Here is a 16,572-nt window from a genome sequence, read left to right as displayed (position 1 = left end):
ACTGGTGGATTGAGAAGTCAAATGGAGTAGTCTGCAGTCCTTTGTTTCAAAGACTATATATACTCTTGAAAGTTACTAAGGGTCCCAGAGAACCCTTGTTTATGAGTTTTTCTCAACTACCACTTGTATTAGAATTAAAATAGAGAAATTTCAGGGCCGGGAGTTTTGCCTAGTGGTAGAGTGCTTGCCTAGCATGCACGAAGACCTGGGTTCGATTCCTCCGTACCACATACATAGAAAAAAGCCGGAAGTGGTGCTGAGGCTCAAGTGGTAGAGCTCTAGCCTTGAGAAAGTCCAAGGACAGTGCTCAAGCCCTGAGCCCAAGCCCAGGACTGGCAAAAAAAAATAAAATAAAATAGAGAAATTTCAAGATGCTCATTAATTCATTAATTCATTAATTAAGGTACTCATTAATTCATTAAAGATAATAATAAAGAATGAGATAAACTGGGCCGGGAGTTTGGCCTAGTGGTTAAAGTGCCTGCCTAGCATGCACGAAGACCTGGGTTCGAGTCCTCGGTACCACATACATAGAAAAAAGCCAGAAGTGGTGCTGAGGCTCAAGTGGTAGAGCGCTAGCCTTGAGAAAGTCCAAGGACAGTGCTCAGGCCCTGAGCTCAAGGCCAGGACTGGCAAAAAAAAAAAAGAATGTGATAAATTAACATAAAGAATACATTTTATGAGCATAACATTATTGTATAAATTCAAAATGTAAAAACAGAAAATTGACATTTGCAGTTTACATACATCCCTAAATGTCTGACTGTACAAATGCTACTCAAATTCTGGTAGCTGCTTTTACATTCACTTGAGGCAATGGGCTGCTTTGTTAGGAGGATTTGAAAGAAATCTAGCTTCACACTGATATGTTGTTAGAAACACAGAAGAGGAAATGAATGTCCTCAGATATTGTGGGTGTTCTATAGTACTGTGTTAAGATATAACAGGTAGATGTTATAGTTCAGACATGATGTATTTTCCCCCAACAAATTCATGAGTTGAAGTCAGTATTAAGAGGTCAATATTGGACCAAAAGGGCCATCAATGGGTAGATCAATTAACGAATCCATAGCTAGATGGGTCATTAGATGGCAGGGCCTCGTTGGAGGAAGTAGACCACTGGGGAATGTAATTTTGAAGGATTTAACTCATCCTCCCTTCCTGTCTCTCTGTGCTTCCTGACTGCTATGAGGTGAGCAGATTCTGCCATGCTTTTCTTCCATATTGTTTCTGCCTCTGTACTTCAAAAAAGCTGACCACATACCTCACCTCTGAAACCACGAGCCCAAATAAATCTTTCTTCCTTGTTTTCTCAGGAACTTCATCATACTGTTGAAAAAACTGATTAATGAGATATTTTCATAAAAGTGAGTTTCATATCAATGAATCATAAGAAAAAAATGTATAACCTGTTTCATTTAAATATATTACTCTATCTTGAACTTTGAACCATTAATTTGTGTATAATTCTACAGCTTCGGGCACTTGTCATTTAGAAAATATTGCTTGTTTTGTTTATTAACATGACACACTGTTAGTTGATTTTCTTGGAGTAACGATCTCATTTTGTTCAAGTATGCGAAAATATTTACCAATTACCCAAACTTAAATCCATCACTTATCAAGTTGCTCTGTTAAAAAATGGTGCTTCATCAAAAAGCTCAACAAAGGCTAATGAGCAAAGGAAAGTGAAATAGATTCTAAGGGTAAATGGGGACTAGCAGAAGATAGGTGACCAGGAAGGGGATAAAGATTAAATACTGCTGTAACACACTATTACAACTATGAAATTTGTTGAGGACATTATCTCTTAGAGGAAGGATGCAGTGAGTGTGAGTGATGGCGTGAAATCAAATGAAATGTATCTTTCATGTGTGTGGAAATACTTCTGTTAGTCACATCAGGAAAAAGAAATAAGCATCAGAGCCAATTCATCTATGTAGTGAAATAGTGAGAAGATTATGAGTAAGATTAGATAAATTTAGGAATCTCTAAATCCATGTTGGAAAATAAATGATTAAATTAGATTGCATAAGGAACATGATATTTGAATAGTCTTAAATGAACCCACCTACACATACACACTTGCTAATTTCTAATGATCAAAATCACTTTAAAATGAAGAAACTGGATGGTAAACACCTGTAATCTCAGCTCTCAGAGGATTGTCAGTTCAAGACAAGCCTGGACGATGTAGTGAGTTCAAGGTTAGTCAGAGCAACAGACAGGGACAACTTATGTATACAACCAATCTAACTTGGATCCCCAAAAAGATATATTGAAGGGTCCAGGACACTATTTGGCCACATCCCTATCAGCAAAGCATAACCTAAATTTAATCACAAGATTCATTCAGGGTAATTCTAGGATTCAAGCCTAGAATCTTGAATTCTAGCCTAAAATCTTGAAGCTATCAGAAAAACTAAGAAAAGGCTGAGAAACAATTCCTTCTGAAACACGGTAACTAAGTGGACAAACTACTCTTTAAAGAATAGGTGGATACTAGCAGTGTAATGTTCATCTCAAGGTCAGTTTAGCTTTATTAGGGTCTTAAATGACAAGGTATTTTTCTCCCTGTAGGAAACAGGCAGTTACTAAAATGGGTGGGATCTTAAAGAATCAAGAGTACAACCTGCTTTACAATAATCCAGAGGGCAAATGACTGTACTGTGTTTGCAATGTTTCTGTGAGTTTAAGATTATTGTTTTTGTTGTTACTGTTGATGGTGGTGATAGTTGTGGTCACTGGAGTTGAATTCTGTGCCTGGGCGCTGTCCCTGAGCTCTTCAGCTCCAGGCTAGGGCTCTACCACTTTGAGCCACAATGCTGCTTCCAGTGGTTAATTGGAAATAAGAGACTCATGGACTTTCCTGCCTGGGTTGGCTTTGAACCGAGATCCTCAGATCTCAGCCTCCTGAGTAGCTAGGATTACTGGCGTAATCTACCAGTGGCCAATAAGGGTATTATTATTGTTGTTACTTGTGTACCAATCCTGGGACTTGAACTCAGAGCCTGAGTTCAAAGCCTATTGTCCTTAGGCTTTTTGCTCAATGTTAACATTCTACCACAGCTCCATTTCAGTTATTTTTGGTGGTTAATTGTAGATAAGAATCTAACAAACTTTCCTGCCTAGGCTGGCTTTGAATCACAATCCTTAGATGTCAGCCTCTTGAGTATTTAGGATTACAGCTTTGAGCCACTAGTGCCCAACTATTAGAAAGAGAGAAAATGGTCAAGAAGCATTACATACAAAAATAAATTTGTTAAAATGAAATATCCTAGTACATCTAACTGATGTAAAATAAATAAACAGTGAAAAACTATGCACCAGGAGCTTACACCTATAATCCTAGCTACTCACAAGGCTGAAATCTAAAGGATTATGAATCAAGGCTACCCTAAGTAGAAAGTCTATGAGACTATGTCTCCACAATGACTACTGAAAAGCATGGCTGAAAGCATGGAACAAGTAGTAAAATCAACAGCAAACAAGCAAAGTAAACCTGAGGCCCTGAGTTCAAACTCTAGTAATACTCCCAAGCAAAAAAAAGTATGATGATACTAATTCCATGTGTTGCATATACATAAGCCCTGATACAGTTGAAAGCTTTCCTAGTTTGCTTATGGTGGTTGAATAGAGTTTAGATTATAATTTTTAAAAAGTGTTGCAAATAGCCTCAAAGAAAATAAAGTACCTAGGAATTACCTTAACTAAGAATGTAAAGGACCTTTTTGATGAAAACTTTAAAACCCTGAAAAAGGAAATTAAAGCAGAACTGAGGAAATGGAAAAACTTCCCATGTTCCTGGATTGGAAGAATCAATAGCGTGAAAATGACAATCTTGCCAAGGGCTATCTACAAATTCAACACAATACCCATCAATATCCCAATGTCATTCTTTAAAGAAATAGAAGAGGCAATCCAAAATTTCATATGGAATAATAAAAGACCCTGAATAGCAAAAACACTTCTTAGCAGAAAGAACAGCGCAGGAAGAATTTCAATACCAAACTTTAGACTCTATTACAGAGCTATAATTATCAAAACAGCTTGGTACTGGCACAAGAACAGGCCTGAAGACCAATGGGATAGAACTGAGGACCCAGATATTGAACCACAGACCTATGGCCACCTAATCTTTGACAAGGGAGCCAAAAAAATAGAATGGAAGAAAGATAGCCTCTTCAACAAGTTGTGCTGGCAGAACTGGTTAAGCATATGCAGAAAACTAAAGTTGGATCCTTCTTTGTCACCTTGCACTAGAATTAACTCCAAATGGATCAAAGACCTGGAGGTAAAAGCCGACACTCTGAAAACTTTACAAGAAGGAATAGGAGATACACTAGACCTCCTTGGCACAGGTCAAAACTTGCTTAATAAGGACCAAGAATCACAACAAATCAGAGAAAGGCTGCATAAGTGGGACTGCATTAAACTGCAGAGCTTTTGTATGGCAAAGGACATAGCTAGTAAACTAATTAGGAAGCCTACAGAGTGGGAGAAGATCTTCACCAACCATACAACAGACAAGGGCCTCATATCTAAAATATATCAACAGCTCCAAAAATGGAATCATTCCAAAACTAATCTCCAAAGTAACAACCATCCCATTAAAAGATGGGCCAAAGACTTAAAGAGAGTCTTCTCTGAAGAAGAAACAAAAATGGCCTATAGACACATGAAGAAATGCTCAACATCTCTGGTCATAAAAAAAAAATGCAAATCAAAATAACTAACATTCCACCTCACTCCAGTTAGAATGACCAGGATCAAGAAATCTAATAACAACAGATGCTGGAGGGGATGTGGCCAGGAGGGATCACTACTACACTGTTGGTGGGAGTGCAAACTCCTTCAACCACTATGGAAAGCAGTGTGGCAGTTCCTCAAAAGACTAAACATAGAGCTCCCCTATGACCCAGAAATTCCACTACTTGGCATTTACCCAATCATCCAGAAACAAAGTCATACTAAATCCAGCAGCACAACAATGTTCATTACATCACTATTTACCATAGCAAAGATATGGAACCAACCTAGATGTCCCTCAGCTGATGAGTGGATCAACAAGATGTGGTATTTATACACAATGGAATTCTATGCTGCTGTCAGAAAGAATGACATTGCCCCATTTGTTAGGAAATGGAAAGACTTAGAAAAAATCATATTAAGTGAAGTAAACTAGACTCAAAGGAACTTAGGCTCAATGGTTTCCCTCATTTGTCATAATCAGTAGAAACCTTGGGCTCTCATAGCAGAGATTTGCAATAGAGCAAACCCTTGATACATAAGGCCATATAGTATGACACTAAATGAAAGGATCTCTAGGATATAGAAACAAAAGCCATATAATGAGTAATTGTTGTCTTTAATGTACTATGTTATCTCTCATCTCTTTTGCTGTCCCTTGGTTATCTCATATTGTTACAGTATCTTACTTTGTTACCTGATATATCAGATATATTTGTATTTGGTTATTTGAAATTGGATAGGGAACAGGGGAAAACAAGAGGAGTGGGGGTGTGGGGGAGGGAAATGGGGACCAAGACATGTGAAAGGGTATCAATGTATGTGAATTAATGCACCTTCTATCTGGCAAATATCATGTAACCCTTCTATTAATTACAATAAAAAATATATGAAAAAATAGAACAGTAAACAATTTCCAAAGACCCTTTGCCTCTGAATACACAATAATTAGGGAACTCAGGTCTGGGTAGACTTTGGTAGTTCCTAAGGCACTGAGTGCACTCAACCACTTCAGCAGGAACCTGAAGTTTTCAATGGAGGGATTGTAACTCTTCCGTCCCACTCCACCTCCGTCTCCTGTAGTAATGGATATCTTTTCCTGATGACAATGTTTTACAACATCTTCCCATATTAAAGAAATATCTCTCCATTTACCAACATATTCAAACCATTAAAAATCTGGTTATAAAAATTAGGTTTCATACATAATCCTTTAAGAAAAAAATAACTTTAGTTGCTAGATTTCCACTAAACCATTAGATACAAATTATGTTTTCGACATATTCTTCTAAGAAAGAATATTTAAGAGATAATGTATTTGTATTTTGTTATTTGTTAGATTTCCACCAAACCATTAGAGTCAAATTAGGTTTCATACACATAGCTTTAAGAAAAAAGAAGTTTTAAAAATTGTCATTGTTAGATTATCTTAGAATACATTTGTCTCAAACAGAGTGATTATTACCAAAGATAGCAAAACATTATTAAAATACTCCATTCATTAAGTATAAATTCTGTTTTCAGTCAAGTATCAAACTGGAACCAAGAAGGGGCCACAGGTAGCTTCAGGAGCCATCTCTCATCTTATGGGACAGTAACACCACTGTCCCACAATTCATTGGCACCCAACTATTCTGGTAAGAAGATAATACAGAATAGTCTTAATTATCAAATGTACATTTGGAGAAAGACATTGGTCTGAAACAAATTATCCACAGAATTCAGGCAAAAGATGACAGAATTGTACAGCACATGTCCAACTCCTAAACATGCTTATTAAGCTAATGGTTCAGGTTACTCCATAATAGAAAGAGCAAAAGAAATAGTGCTCCCACCCTCACCAGAATACATACACACACATACACACACACACACACACACACACACACACACACACACACAACAAAAGAGAGAGAGAATAAGTTTAAATTAATATCATATTCCATTCTTCAAAATCTGTTAAGAGACCAAGGAACATGTATGAAAGAGACATGATATCGCCGTGGTGATGGGTTGGTATTTAGGTAGTAGTGGAGTTTTGAACGTACATCCTTTAGTTTGCTAAGCAAGGCACGTAGGTCATCATCCCAACTCTTTTTTTCCACTTTATTTGTCAGGTACAGTCTTTCTTACACATAGGGCCAGCCTCAGACTATAATTCTCCCACCTATAGCCTTTTGTGTGACTGGGTTTGTCTCAAACTGTGATCTCTGCCTCCTGAGTAGCTGAGAGGATAGGCCGCATAGGCTATCTAGTCAGTCAGGACAAAGAATTGATGTACCAAGCATGTATTTAAATGAGACCAGTAACTTTTTTAAAATTTTCACCACTGGATGAGAAGTTGACCCATACAGGATTGTTTCATGATTTGTTGTCAAAACACATGACGAAGGAAGGCAACCATTCATCACGTTTATGAGCAGCTCTCTTTAGTCCATATTATATAGTCTGTTAATGCCATAATTTGATATTATCTAGTACATTATTAGACAGTTCATCATCCACACTACCAAGTGAATATGATGTAGGGTACAAATTATTAATATACAAATTATTAATACACAAAGAGCAGCTTAGATCGTGAGAAATTCCTCCCCAAACTTGTATGGATTCTCTCAGCACTGTGGAACAGACACACAAAACAGCTTTCCTCCGCATCCCTGAAACTATCCTATCCTCAATCACACCCAAACTATCACACAATGACAATAAGCAATGTAATTGTAGCAGAAATCCACTTACAAACGAAGTACCTACAAGACTCAAACCATGAAGAATCAATCCACTCTTTTAGCAAAAGATATCCTAGTCTGGAAATTATATCAAATCATTCTGGCAATGAAGTTAAGCTTTTTCCAGACACTGTGGAGAGGTGTGGTGGAGTGAGTCTTCAAGGGAGAGATTTTTAGTATGCCCTGGATTTCCTGAAGTCAGCTACGTGTTGACAAAAGTTGTGGAAGATGAATTTCATGGGTTTTAGGAACACTTAAATAATGTTGACCACCTGAATGTCTCATGAGGGCAAATTTGGGACAGACGAACTAGCTTGGTTTAATTAAAAGACATCTGGTTTGCTTTGTGACGCAGAGAGTAAAGCGGCATCCATCAAATACAGTTCTAGGGAAGAACAGTTATTAGAGCTTTATGTGTTTTCTTTGCTGTCTTTCCACGGCCATTTCTGCAGCAGCTCTCAGACAACCACAGTTAGTGGAAAGAGGCTCTCACTTTGCGGCCCTTCAGGGGTTGGGGTGGACGGTGATTGCTCAACAGAAAGGCGGCTGCTTCACCCTCCCTGCTGCACTGAAGGCTGCGGAATTTGGCCAGCTGTCAAAGAAAAGAGCAGAGATTGTGTCAGTAAAGAAAGCTGTGCCAGGGCTAACGGATTACACAGAAACTCATAGAACCCTGTTCTTCTATCAGAAACAGGGCCATGTATGTTTCCCTCAGTTATGGCTCATGTGCCATAAAGGGTTAAGTGCCTGTTAAATTCTCTTCAGTATGCAAGTTCTGTGGTTTCCAATTCAGTATCAAAACATTCTTGACTTGAAGATCAAAGCTATAAACAGGGAACAGCGCTTAGAGTGCTGTCCAAAGAGCGGATGTCTACAAATCAGAGAATACGCACACACATACCAGTCAATTCTTCTGAAAGTTGGCCATGGCTTCCTGTTTCTGCACCAGTTTCACCTCATCTGTTTAGAACTGGATCTGACTTTGGGTCTTTCTCTGAACAGCCTGCTTGTTTGGGTAAGATTCCTTAAATCTGTTAGATCAAATCTTCCCCTCTCTCTGGCCTTCCCTGTCATTTGACTCAGCTAGGTACACCCTATCTATCTCAGCTCAGGAGTTTAACTAAGGCTCAGATTTCTTTCTTTTGGTTCCTTGTCCTTAACAGGCCCATCTCACCCTTCCTGTAGACACAGGCTCCTTCTGGCAGAAAACTGCCTCTCTGTCATCATGGCTGACTCAGCATCTTCAAGTTCCTGGCAGCCTTGAGGCTGAGGGAGGTGTGACCACCAGGGCTGGTTTCCTTGGCTGTAATGCTGAAATAGCTAACTTCCTTGTATGGCAAGTCCAGTAAAAATGAAAGATTCCCCAGGAGAAGAACAGAAAGGCACAAAGCCTATGTGTACCTGATCATACAAAATAAGATTTATGGAAATGAACTCCAGGAAACGAAAACAAGAGGTTTTTTTCACTGTGTTGTTGCTTTTGTTTTCTTTTCTTTTTGTTCTGTGTGTTCATTGATAGCTTTGGGAGTATAAGCAGAGGCATAGAAATGGAGGGGCAAAGGGTGAGACAAATGCAACAGTGGTGCTCACTAGACATTACTTGAAAATGAACTATTCAACTTATGGGAAGGATGAGAGGGAAAACGGAGAGAGTGAGGGAAGGGGTGACATTGTCCAGAAAAAAATGTACTCACTATGTGACTTATGGAACTGTTAACCCCTCTGTATCTCACCTTTATAATAACAATAAAAAATTAAAGCCAGGCACCAGTGGCTCATGCCTGAAATCCTTGCTACTAAGGAGGGTGAGATATGAATCATCTCCAAATAACCACCAGAACACTGGAAGTGTCACTTTGGATCAAAGTAGTAGAGTGCTAGCTTTGAGTGAAAGAGTTCAGTGACAGCACCTAGGCCCTCAGTTCAAGCCCCATGACTGACAAAAATATAATTTTTATAGGAGATATTCTTCTCAAAAGGTTCTGTAAGCAATTTTATGTCACACTTGTGCTCAGTCATCTTTAACAGCATTCTAGAGCCTACCCAAGTTGAAGAATGACAAATATAAATATAATCTCTCGTCCACAACAGGGGTTCAAGCATTGTTGTAAATGTTGTCTGTTATATTATTTAATTCTCCAAAAAAGCCTATCAGTCATATGCTTTTTTCCCACTTTACAGATGGGGGATAGCTGGGAAGTTTCAACGAATAAGTTGTCTGGCAAAAAAGCCATAAACTACTCTAAAATTACATTTAGACTTTTCTCTTGTCCCATGTTCCCCATCTTTTATTCACTTGTTATTACAGAAACATCCCAACACACACAAAATTTGAAAAAGAAGCATCATAAGTCACCAGCAAGGCACCACCCAGTTCTAGTCTCAACACACGCCCAGTTCTCCCATCCATACTCTGCCCACCCATTCTCTCCTCACCTTCTTGTCTGCCCAGACCAGATTATGCTGAAACACATCTGGAACACCATGTCATTGCAGTGTAAGCATTTCCAAATATCTCTTAATTGGCACCCTAACAAAACTTGTCATCATAGACACAACCCTGCTCCCACTCACCTTCCTACATCTACCTGCTGCTTTCACACAAAATCCCACAGTGAAGCAGTTTCATGAAAGGTAATTTCAGAACATCTGAAAGAAAAAACTGGGCTGACTGGATCACACCCCAGACATCTGAATGAGTATTTTTAATGAGGCACACTAAACTTTGAGATTCACTGCTAAAGTCAGTTCAGTTCTTCCATTATTTTTTCTTATTTATGCCATTTCTTCTTGAAAGCTCACCTTTACTTAGCTATAAGCAATCAATTGCTCCCTTTTAACCTCTCATCTTTTTTTTTTCTTCTTGCAGTACTGGGCATTGAACCCACAGCTTGCGTATGCTCTGCAAGCATTCTATCATAGATCTATACCCCCAATCCTTTTCATCTTTTAAACCCAATGCAAATTTTTCATAAAGTCTTTCCAGATTTGTTCATTGGACATTAGTCTTTAATCATCTGAAGTTCCACTACCCTACATGTTTCTCCTCATGGCATCAAACAGACTACTGTGTTACTTTTCATGCATTTATCTCCTTTATTCCAAGCTCTCCGGGATGGGGCTACATTTTTATAGAATATTTCTTGCACTTGTAAATTATTAGAAAACACATGGTAAACAATGCTACTATAGACTCATATGCAATAGTATACATAGACTACAATTTAGAATGTTAATTTCAAAGTAATGTATACTTTTATAAAGTCAGAATTAATATTGAAGTGAGTAAATTCTAACTACGGAAGCAAAGAAAAATATCCTCAGATCATTTAATGTGAATTACAATATACAAGTTTTACTATTATAAAGGACATTCAAGAGCTGGGAGTTTGGCCTAGTGGTAGAGTGCTTGCCTAGCATGCACGAAGACCTGGGTTCGATTCCTTGGTACCACATACATAGAAAAGGCTGCAAGTGGTACTATAGCTCAAGTGGTAGAGCTCTAGCCTTGAGAAATCCCAAGGACAGTGTTCAGGACCTGAGTTCAAGCCCCAGAACTGGCAAAAAATAGACAAAGAAAACAACTGTAACCTCAGACATTACACAAAAAAAGCAACTCATTCAGGTACTGGGGAGTAAGCAGAATCAGAAGACTCTGGCAGGAAGTTCAGGCTTGCTTTAAAGAAGAAAAATGAGAACTTTAGAAGTGAAGTCTTATAATCTCTCTGTATATCACCTTTGTAATAACGAAAATAAAAATAAAAGTACAGTCCTGTTTCTCCAACTTTTAGCCTGGCAGTGAGTACAATGGTATGCAGATTACTCAGCTGGCTGTACAGGGTACCTGTTGCAGGGAAAGAGCCAAATAGAGGCTCCTCAAACTCTACCCACATCTCTGACTGACCCAGTGACTACATATGCAGAGAACAGACTCCAAAAAACCAGCTGAAGTGAGACCAGAGCTATGACACAAGACAGAATTTTTCACCTTTAGCCCACTCAGAAAATTACCTGCTAACACCAAAGAACTATACTGATTAGAGAAAAATAACAAAATCCAGAGTCTCTAAATCCCAAAGGCTCATATATTAAAGGCCTGGCCATCAGTGCTGCCATATTCACAGGTGGGGTTTGGGGAAGTGATCAGATCAATAGAGCTCTGACTTTATCAATGGATTGATCTACTAATGGGTTTATAATTTGATTAACTATAGGGAAGTGATAAAACTTGGGCAGTGAGAGCTAGTGGAAGACCTAGAAGGCCTTGGAGGAATGCACTTGGGTCTCTATTTTGCCCCCATCTCCTTCTTCCACTCTTTCTACATCCCAGCTTTTGGAAGGCAACTAGTTCTGTTCCACAACACCCTTTCTATCATGATGAGTTTGTGAGACAAACCAGAATTTTGTCACAGAGACAGAAATCTGACCAACACAATGTATGCAAGATTAAGGGAATAGCTCATATGGTTGAACACTACTCGCCTGACATCTACTGGCCCTGAGTTTAATCCTACCAATGGGTTAATTTTAAAAATCAAAGACTTTTGTTCTTCAAAAGACACAGTAACAAAAATAAAAACAAACCATACACTGGAAGACAACTTTTACTAAACAAATTTTTTTTCTGGTTTTTCTTTTTTTCTTTCTTTTTCTTTTTTGCCAGTCGTGGGCTTGAGCTCAGGGCCTGAGCACTGTCCTTGGACTTTCTCAAGGTTAGAGCTCTACCACTTGAGCCTCAGCACCACTTCCAGCTTTTTTCTATGCATGTGGTACCAAGGAATCGAACCCGGGTCTTTGTGCATGCTAGGCAAGTACTCTACCACTAGGCCAAACTCCCAGCCCTGCTAAACAAATTTTTTAAAAAATTCTTACCTGGACACAATTTTAAGATGAACAAACATATGAAAAGATGTTTTGAAAAAATTATATATATATATATATTCGTTGTTATTGTTGGTTGTGGGACTTGAACTCTGGGCCTGGGCACTGTCCCTGAGCTCTTCAGCTCAAGGCTACTGCTGTATCCCTTGAGCCATGGCGCCACTTCCAGTTTTCTGGTGGTTAATTGTAGATAAGAGTCTTAGGGACTTTAGTACCTGGGCTAGCTTTGAACTGCGATCCTCAGATCTCAGCCTCCTGAGTAGCTAGGATTACAGGTGTGAGCCACTGCACCCAGCAAAATTATATATATTTATATACAAGGTCAATATGCATTATAAAGAAATGTTCAGCAATCTATCAGACAAATGCACACTGTCATACTACAATAGCTAAACTAGAAAAAGTGACATTGACAAGGGCTAAAAGGGATATGGAGGCACTGGAAATCTTACTAATGAAATGTAAGCCACTTCAGAAAACAATATACAATTGCTTGTGAAATTAAACATGCATGACCTGGTAATTCCAGTCCTAGGTATTAGTCTAAGACACAAGTATGTCCACACTGCTGTCTATGCAAAATATTCCTAATATCCATGTATGAATCACTACTACTCATAACAGCCCCAAACTCTAAACCTCCCAAAGAACCATCATTGCTGAGTAGATTTCCAAATGTGTTTATCCACAGCCTAGAATCTAAGTCAGTAAGGAAAATGAATGAAATGAGTGGTTTAGAAACATTATGCTATGTGAAAGAAGTCAAAAGCAAAAACCTATTAACTGTATGATTCATTTAATTGAAACTCTACAAAAGGCAAAATTGTAATGATAGTGTGTTGGTGATTGCCTAGGGCTATGAGAGAAAAGAGTGAAATTAAAAAATGCATGGAAAACACTGTGGTCTGGAAAGCTATTCTATACTTTGGCTAGAGGGCAGGGAGTTTGGTCTAGTGGTAGAGTGCTCGCCTAGTATGCATTCTGAAGCCCTGGGTTCAATTCTTCAGTACCACATACACAGAAAAAAACAGAAGTGGTGCTGTGGCTCAAGTGGTAGAGTACTAGCCTTGAGGAAAAGGCCAAGGACAATGTCCAGGTCCTGAGTTCAAGCGCTAGGACAAAATAAATAAATAAATAACCTTTGGCTAGAATAGTTTTGCATGGTGGTCACCAAAATGAGATATCACACACCTAAAACTGAATAGTATGCAAATATTACTATAACAAATACATAAAGGGAATATTTTAAAATAGAGTATTTTGCTCACTAAATAAATTCATTTAGATGATTTACAGTAATCCAAAGAGATCTAGCAATTTCAAATAAATTGACAGATCTATTATTGGATCTACTATTAAATGCATCAGAAAAATAGTTTTATGTGCTGTATAAAGAAAGAATTTTGAGCCCTCATTGAGTGACTCAGAGGGAGAAAAATGAATGTGACTCAAGGAAAAGAAAATGAAACCACAAAAATATGTTCCCTTTAGGTCAAACAGTAAGTTGGCAAGGACTAGCAACAGAAAAACCTAGATGAAATTCCAACATCAACTTGAGGAGACTTGCCATTTTTTTAATTACCTTAATCCTGAGGAGTTCTGCTTAGCTATTTTATTAAATGTTCCTCATAGAATGTATTTCTTAAAATGCTTTTGCTTCATTATTTAACTCTTAAAGCCACTGCATTATAGTCATAGTTTAATAATTTGATTTATTAACCTTCTCAATTAGACTTCAACTCCAAATAAAGCTATTCTCTTACATACTCTGTTGCACTAAAAATAAATAGAGTAATAATACTAATTCAATGAACTTCAAGTAAGATACAATAATGAATGAACAACTCAATAGTAATAATTCCCAAGTTTCAGAGAGTTATTTTAATAAGAGTAACTTTATTCTCTTTTTGTGCATGTGTGGGCCACTTATGAGGCTTGAACTTAGGACTTAAGTTCTAGTGTTCCTGAGCTTTTGTCCTCAAGGCTGGAGCTTTACCACTTTAGTCACAGCTCCACTTCTGGCTTTTTTTTTTCTTTTTTGCGGGGCAGGGGTCGGGGGGGATGTTAATTGCTGAGAGCCTCACAAATTTCCTGCTTGAACTAGCTTCAAACTACCATCCTCAGCCTCCTGAGTAGCTAGGATTATAGGCATGCGCCACGGTGCCCAGTCAGCTATATTCTTTTAAATTAATTAAATCATACATTCTGATATATTTTCTTCCAGATCACTGGTGGATTGAAAACAAGCATCACTAACAACTCAAAAGTTATTCTCTAAGTGAATTTAATGAATAAAGACATTCTTGACATTTGAAGGAAACATGCTCTCCTCACCATTACAATGTTGATGTTATAATTAATACATTATTAAAATGTGAAATCTTGATGAAAGTATAAAAGTAAACCCCCACATAGGGCAGTAGACTTGAGCTGAAAAGCTCAGGGACAGCACCCAGGCAGAGTTCAAGCCCCATGACCCACACACAAAAAAAGTAAACCCCCAGGGCTCAGGAATTTGGCCTAGTAGTAGAGTGCCTTCCTAGCATGCAGGAAGACACAGGTTCGATTCCTAAGTACCACATACATAGAAAAAGCCAGAAATGGTGCTGTGGCTCCAGTGGGAGAGCTCTAGCCTTGAAAAAGCCCATGGACAGTGCTCAGGCCTTCCTTGAGTTCAAGCCCCAGAACTCACAAAAATAAAATAAAATAAGATAAAAATTAGTAAATAAATAAGTAAAAAAGTAAACCCTTTAGCAGAAATATACTCCATTAACAAGGCCACTGGATAAGTAGCAGGTCCTGGTCTTCCTATTGGCCAAACTCTGTGGATTCTATTCAGACTTTCATTAAATGTTTAGATGATTATGCAGCAAGGTATTGTTTTCCTGTTATCCTAAAGACAAGGTTAGTGAGAAGAAACGCTCAACAGAAAATTGGATGTGTTCACCCCAAGGGCAAATGTTGCCTGAAAAGACCTTGGAAATGGGGATCCCATCCTATAGTGACAGGAGTGAGTGGACAATAAGCAGCTAGGTAACTAGAAAGAGTATCTTATTAACCACAAAAATAACTAGTCAACACACCTGCCGATTCATTGCAATAGCTAATACTTATTATCTATTTATTTACTTTAGTAAAGGAGACAGAATTTTATTTACTTCTATTTTTTGTTATTTTTTCCACAGGGCAGTTGTGACTTTGGTTGCAGAAATGTTGTCCTCTAGGCAGCTGGAAATACCCAACTAGAACTCACCTAAGAGGTCAGCTCTAGAGGACAGGATGAGTATGGAGGTGGTAAGTACTTGAGAGGGTAAGAATAGTCCAAGGTGAACATTTTAAGGCACAACAGAAAAGAAAAATGGCAGAAAGGTAAAACAGGGTATGGGGATTAGGTGTAGCAAGAATGGGGAGGGTGAATGGAAAGAATGAAGAAGAGTCACTATGGTCAGAATAAGTTATTCATAGATAGCATATATGAAAATAGAATAAAGAGCTGGGCACTGGTGTCTCACATCTGTAATCCTAACTAGTAAAGTAGCTGAGATGTAGTATAAGACTAGCCAGGGCAAAAAGGTTTGCTAGATTTCATTTCCAAAATAACTAGTAGAAAGTAGAGGTGGAAGTGCCTGGGAGAAGTGGACATACCTGTTGAGAGCTGATGTTTATTGGTTGTTTTAGCACAATCCAGGTGACACTTTCAAGAAGAGGTGGAACAGTCAGAGAACCAGGGTATGTCCAGTAGTCCCAGGAGGATGGGAGTAAAGACAATGGGTCAAAATTTGTGAATCGAGTTTGCTTCCCCTGGATAAACGAAGAGAATTCCACAGATTACAATGATGACTTACACTGACAAAAATTCATCTACTAAGTACTTTGAAATTATTTAATATTTTTCTTTTAGTATTTTAAAAACAATTAGCTAAGTTGGGTCCCAGGGCCCAGGCTTGTAATCTTAACTACTTGGAAGGGTAAGCACAAGAGGACCGCTGTTCAAGGCTAGTTTAGGGTACAGTGTCTGTCATCTCAAACCAGGAGAGAACCTGAAAACAAAAGGATAGGAGTTCCAGGACAGCCCAGAAGCAGGGTCTGCAAGACTCCATTGACGCACTTGTGGTCTCAGAAATGACACGCCACCTAAAGTAGATAGATTGCAGCTCCCTAGTGTACTAAGGCAGGAACAAGACCCTACTCCCAAAACTAATCCCTGAAA

General features: G+C 38.4%; 1 protein-coding gene across 1 annotated transcript in view; it reads right to left on the bottom strand.

Moving 5' to 3' along the window:
* Nucleotides 1-6,657: 6,657 nt before the first annotated feature.
* Ca13 (carbonic anhydrase 13) overlaps nt 6,658-16,572 on the bottom strand; it is a 28,596-nt gene continuing 18,681 nt past the window's right edge. Inside the window, exons 6-7 of the mRNA XM_090339015.1 lie at nt 16,008-16,163; nt 6,658-8,073 (exon numbers count right to left, since the gene is read on the bottom strand). Of these exons, the coding sequence (XP_090195141.1) occupies nt 7,954-8,073; nt 16,008-16,163 (276 nt within the window). The 3' untranslated portion in view covers nt 6,658-7,953. The remainder of the gene's footprint in view (nt 8,074-16,007; nt 16,164-16,572) is intronic.

Source organism: Megascapheus bottae, chromosome 9, assembly GCF_031878675.1.
Source record: "Megascapheus bottae isolate mThoBot1 chromosome 9, mThoBot2.hap1, whole genome shotgun sequence".
Lineage (NCBI taxonomy): Eukaryota > Metazoa > Chordata > Mammalia > Rodentia > Geomyidae > Megascapheus > Megascapheus bottae.
Note: the sequence above shows the minus strand (reverse complement) of the source record. Positions and strands in the feature narration are given on the sequence as shown.